This window comes from Cyclopterus lumpus, chromosome 11 (assembly GCF_009769545.1).
Source record: "Cyclopterus lumpus isolate fCycLum1 chromosome 11, fCycLum1.pri, whole genome shotgun sequence".
NCBI classification, from domain to species: Eukaryota; Metazoa; Chordata; class Actinopteri; order Perciformes; family Cyclopteridae; genus Cyclopterus; species Cyclopterus lumpus.
This window is the reverse complement of record NC_046976.1, coordinates 16,989,166-16,994,990: the sequence shown is the minus strand read 5'-3', so window position 1 is coordinate 16,994,990 and position 5,825 is coordinate 16,989,166. Positions and strand designations below refer to the sequence as shown.

Here is a 5,825-nt window from a genome sequence, read left to right as displayed (position 1 = left end):
GAAACCAGAGGAAACCAGAAAACAAACAACCCTTTGAACAGTGAGCGCTTTTCTGTAAAATTTGGCATATGTATATTGCATTATTACAGTTTTACAAACAAATGTACAACAAATACATCATAAATCGACTCTTTATTGTGAGACAGTGGGGAGCCCGCTTGCGAGTTTTTTCTTCTTCTTCTTCTTCTTCTTCTCCTTCTCCTTTTTCCCGCGTGTCCGTCCGCATGGGGTCCGAGCCGTCACTTCCCTTTACGAGGAGTACTCGTACTCCTCCGCACTGCGGCGGCCGAAATCCATCCACCCCAAGTAGTCCCTGTCTGCTATCCGGTGGTTGGCGCTCAGTCCTTTGTCTCTGCTGTTCGCCGTGGAGTTTCTACGCACAGCACCTGGGAGGAGGAGGAGGAGGAGGAGGAGGACGAGGAGGACGAGGAGGAGGAGTGAAGGTGACAGAAAGAGTGGGTGGAGGAGGAAGAGAGCAGGAGGGGAATCAGTATTCCTCAGAGTTTGTCGAGCATGAGAGCGGCTTAAAACTTCACTGGGTTTGTGGTCCTGCCTTTTGGTTTGAGACAGCTGGCGAAAGCCAGTTTGAAATGTGTTGCAGGCAAATGTGGTGCAATAAGAGTAAAGAGTTTGTTTTATTCTTTGAAACACGCTGAGAGGATTGGCTTAGTTTTTCTTTTTAATAACTAAAACATCGTCAATCTATTACATCTGGTGGTAGTTTTTTGGGGGCGAAATAGGACACGAGTGATGCTCTCACTAGTCTTCATGGACTAAAATGTATTTGCAGTGATTGATGCTTTTAATATGAAGAAAACATGCCATTACTTTCACAGCAGGGCTTTTTTTTTTTTATTATTCAGATTTTCAGACCGCAGTGAAGCAGTTAGTCGAGTTTACGCTTTTCACAATCTGCCGTTTGTTTAAACCTTCCAAGAGACAAAAGAAAGTGTTTTTTTTTTTTTTTTGCAGCTGCACAATTGATTTGTGTTTGGTTTCCGGGACTATTTTTTTTAAATGTTGTGAAGCCGTTCCAACACCAGCTGGACTTTAGGGTGACAACATGCTATTACCGTCCCCTTGTGTGTCCATGCATGTGTGTGTGTGTTCATGTGTAGCCGACATGTGCACCAACGGGTGTCCATTGCCTCAAATTGATCATCGCGCCCTCATTTCTTCTTCTTCTCCTTGTGACCTCCCTCCTTGTAAAACAGAAGGGAGGATTGCTATCCTTTTGGTAATTGAGCGCTAGCAGAGATTCTGTTTTCAGTCCACCCACATCCTCCTACGCAACACACACACACACACACACACACACACACACACACAGCGTTTAAGTTCCCTGGTGTGCTGAGATTGGCTGCAGAAGGCTCGACAACGACACCTCCTACACCCAAACATGCAAAGAGTGAACAGCGAGCACACGAACACGGACACCCACAAACGCACACGCGCGGTTCAACAGGAGACACACGTGCACACATTTGTTTATCGATTCCAATGTGCCCTTTGACATTTGATGGTCTTCGCTGTCTGTTCTTTTTGCATTTAATTACACTTATGCAACAGCACGACGATACGCTTTACAGCTCGAACATGCAAATGTGGACGCAGGAAATAAAACTTTTCTTCGGAGCATTTCGGAGAGTCCTTTTTCTGGCCTTTGATGACACGTCGAAAAACATTTCACACGTCTGCGACAACGACAACGCTTCGGGGCTGCTTGTCCTGGTCTTGACGTCGAGTGTATGCGCGCGTGTGTTCTGTCAGCGACGTTCTCCGGGTTCTGTCACACAGAGCGACGCTGAACGCCGAGGAACCGTGACAGGGTCGAGGGCTTTGCCTCTTGGCATTGAAGGAAGACAAAAAATAAAATAAAAAGAACGATCGGGAGTCAGACGGGAGGAAAAAAGTGAAATAAGATAATATGAGGAGAATGGCCGGAAGGCTGCGCACACTAATACACGCTCTTTCAAACCACAAAAGCTTTTCAGAGCCACTAATTCATTTTACAAAGCTGATTCCAGTAATTAGCAAGATCGAGGGGAGGAGAATGGGAGTGAAAAGTACTCGTCTCTGAAAATGAACCTATATTTGCAAATATATGCAGTCGCCCGGATGTTTTTCTTTACACACTCGCATCCACTCCCTCAACATCCTTCAAGATGTTGCAGGAGTCGCAAGTATGATGCAAACTTAACACAAATACACACGCGTGCATCCTCACACACACACACACACACACACACCTTTCCTGGAGGAGATGAGTCTTGCCAGCAGCTCACCGAGGTTGGCTCGGGAGTCTGCATCCTCCTCAGCCAGAGGAAGAGCTTTCAGCTGGGGGGCAGAGCGGCTGTGTTGGAGGTGGGGCTCTCCCAAGGTGTGGATGTCACCCTCAAGGAGAGCTGCTCAACACAGACAAACAGAAAAGGCACGCATGGGCAGATGTCAGAGACGAGGAAACTTACTGTGATGTATTAGTGCGACGTGCCTTTTTTCTTTTTTTGTACCTTGAGAAGCAGCGGACGAGGAGCGGTGGCCCTCGTCCAGAGGCTGGGAGGAGAAGGGGAGCCCCAAACAGCTGGTACATAAGACTGCCAGCACGACGCACACACACAGCCCTGCAGTCATCTGAACACACACAGAGAGAGAGAGAGAGAGAGAGGCACACGGGGGGAAGGTGTAATGAGTCTGAGATGCCTTCTCGTCTCCTGTCACCTTCCACACTGAGAAACCACAACTGAGCCCGTTTGCACACACAAACTGTTATAGCGACTGACTGCGCCGCAAAAAACACCAACAAAGGGAGCGCGTGAATCAGAAGCAGCCCGTTCACACGGCACGCAGCAGACTGAGCATATAGTTGGATCTATATAACATATTCTGGAAATAAGTTAATTATTTAAAATCTAAACCCTTCTAATCAGTTTAGAGCAAAATTCCCCAAATGTTACGTATTTGCATGCTTTTTACGCGTGAGAAATAAATCAATGCAAAATGGACACAAGATGTAAAAAAATATTTGCACTTTTCATGAAAGCTGCCTCCGTGTCTGAATCCCAGTCTGATTATGAAGAGGAAAAATTGTCACAATATTGAAAGAAAACATCTTGTAAAATGCCTTAAAGCTCTGGTCTGTCACACAATAATAAAGAAATAGATGTTTCCTTACCTTGAGAAATGAGGTTCAGTGTCAGAGGAGTGTGTGAGAGTGAGGAGAGCACTTCTCTGTTGAGTGGGAAGGATGCCCCTTTTATACTCCACCCTCTGTGTGTGTGTGTGTGTGTGTGTGTGTGTGTGTGTGTGTGTGTGTGTGTGTGTGTGTGTGTGTGTGTGTGTGTGTGTTGCCACAGCGTACATCCTGTGTATTCCTCGGTGTGTTTGCGAGCCTTATGTGAACATATTTGCAACAAGCTCAACAATACAAAACAGCGTGCTTCAGTTTTATCGTCTTTATTGTTTGCTCGTCATAAAAATTCAGAAGCTGCCTCTTTGACGTGCTTTAGGAAAACGTGTGTGTAAAAAAAATGTGTGTTGTGCATCAGGATTAAAATTGACGTTAACATAAAGTTTTCTTTGTTCGGCTGGAAATAAAGTGTGTGTTTTAATAACTGATATGATCCACATTTTAAATGCTGTCATGAGAAGCGCGCGTGTGTGTATGTGTGTGTGTGTGTGTGTGTGTGTGTGTGTGTGTGTGTGTGTGCGTGGGTGATGGGGCGCGTGGCTGTGTGGTCGTGCATGTGTGTATTTGTGCACACACCCACACATGCATTAGAAATCAGAGGATGTTCACACCTATAAAAAAAAAGTGAGCGGAAGCAGCAAAGGATCATCTTCAGTTGTGTTCATTTAACAGGTGACTGAGCTCCAACTGAGACATCTCCCCCCCCCCTCTCTCTCCCCCTCCCTCTTAGCACACAGGATTAACCCGGCTCATCGATCATGCAGGTGTAGCCAACCAGCCAGTCACCTGGGTCGATAGCCAATCATCATCTTAATGTTTTTATTAATGATGCATGACAGGATTAGGATCTCTGTCGCGGCGCCGGAGCCGTTTGTACCTGCGGAGATAATGTGGACAAGAAAATGTAGCATCGGTGAGGCTGTTAACACACACGCCATTTTACTGCTGTGGTCTCATTTGAGGGCATAGACGAGTGATGGTGAAGCTGTTCTCCACACACACACACACACACACACACACACACACACACACTGAGAGCTGTACTCAATGAAATATGGATCAAGTGCTCATTTGCTGCAGAATAAATGAAGAATAACTGCAGTTACATCTGTGAGGAGTCCCGGTTATAATTGGCGACACTTGACTTGAACCGCTGCCAGTGAGGATGAACGACTATGATCTAAACCTCCAAGGATTGAAGCCGGTTTTCTCAAATGGATTTAAAAAAAAAAAAAAAAAGATTTTTTAATAGAGATAGAACAACTTAAATAACAAATCAATACTTTTATAAACTGTAGACTGTACAATCACACATGTTACTAAACCTGCAATTTACATTGAGAAATGAGCCAAACGTCTCCAAAATATGTTTATGAAACTATTGCTTGAATACTTAAAGCTGCCAAATGACTTCGTGAAAGAGGTCGCACGCTTTAAACTACGACGCTACGCTCTACGTCAGATTTTGGACGTGTCACTTGTGTCTTTTCAAAATAAACTTCACAGGAAGTTTAGGTAACTTAATTTAGGAAAAGAGGATTGTTGAGTGTCCAACGTCACTAGCCAGAGACAAACGACTAGCAACCAGACTCACGACTCTCGTGACGTTTACTTTTAGTTTCGCACAGGACCCTGACGCCGGTCTCCTTGATGAAAGTCCTGTGTTTGTCTGAGCCAGCTGCCGGCCTTGTGTTGACTACCTCGCTCTTTTCTACTACGCCAGGTGGTCCGACCGCCTGATAATGACGTGGCCGGTTTTCACATTGGAGTTTGTGGAAAGAGCGGCACATCGCACACAGAAGCTAAAGGGGGAGGGGCACTCACAGGCGGCTGTTTTCGGCCAACCAAAAAGCACCATAAACCACCTGTCCAGCACCAACAGTTATCCAAACATAGTGGCGCATTTCCAAAGATTTTTGACTTAGGTTTGTCAGGTGGGCAATAAAAAATAAGCATTATTTACATTCTAACATATCAACTTTAATAAGTGATGATACATGTTTTGTTTCAGCTTGCTGCACTGACATATATTGCCAACATATTCAGCAGATTATCTGTGAGTCCAGCTGCTGGTGTTAATGGACGACCCATCCACCACCCTCTCATCTCCACACTTTTCTTTCACCATACTTCCTGCATTGGAAAATCACTAATGAACGACGCGGCAGCTCCCGAGAATTTCGTGAGATGTTTTGGTTTCCGTCAGATGTTGCTTCTAGAGATACGATGAAATGAGACTTCAGGGGCAAACCGAGCGGCGGCGGAAGCTCGGTGGCAGGCGAGCCCACATGCAGGCGAGACCTGGCTCCATCGCGGCGTCCCAAATCAAGCAGCACTTGACGGGCGAACCGCAGGACTGAGTGCAGAACTATTTTAGGAAGGAAGGAGGTGCACTCGTGTGTTTACATCAATGGTGCTTGGTGCTCAAACACACTGAAAGTTTGATGCACAACGTCACGTCGGCCATATAATCTCCAGGAATACCACTGCTTTTGTTTGGTTTGTCATGTTCTTCGTGTTCCTTAATGACAATAAATGGTCCTTGTCATCCTTCCTGAAATCTTCTTAGTGAACAGCAGTGAGAGCCTCCTTGTTTTTCCTGCAGTCGTGTCAGACGTCGTCACGTTTGCCAGGTCGT

General features: G+C 45.7%; 1 protein-coding gene across 1 annotated transcript; it reads right to left on the bottom strand.

The window, feature by feature from the left end:
- On the bottom strand, positions 1-3,230 carry LOC117739072 (cholecystokinin-like). The gene is made up of 4 exons (XM_034545350.1): positions 3,173-3,230; positions 2,511-2,631; positions 2,250-2,405; positions 1-386 (listed from the first exon to the last, which is right to left on the bottom strand). Exons 2-4 carry the CDS (start codon positions 2,629-2,631, stop codon positions 250-252), a joined length of 414 nt encoding a protein of 137 aa, XP_034401241.1. The 5' UTR covers positions 3,173-3,230; the 3' UTR covers positions 1-249.
- Between the last annotated feature and the right edge of the window lie 2,595 nt (positions 3,231-5,825).

Excerpts from the sequence above, each read along its gene's own strand:
- LOC117739072 (XM_034545350.1), bottom strand. The coding sequence starts at position 2,631 with ATGACTGCAGGGCTGTGTGTGTGCGTCGTGCTGGCAGTCTTATGTACC. Across the intron at positions 2,406-2,510 it reads CTCGTCCGCTGCTTCTCAAG|CTCTCCTTGAGGGTGACATC; the intron begins GTACAAAAAAAG and ends TGTGTTGAGCAG. Across the intron at positions 387-2,249 it reads ACTCATCTCCTCCAGGAAAG|GTGCTGTGCGTAGAAACTCC; the intron begins GTGTGTGTGTGT and ends TCCTCCTCCCAG.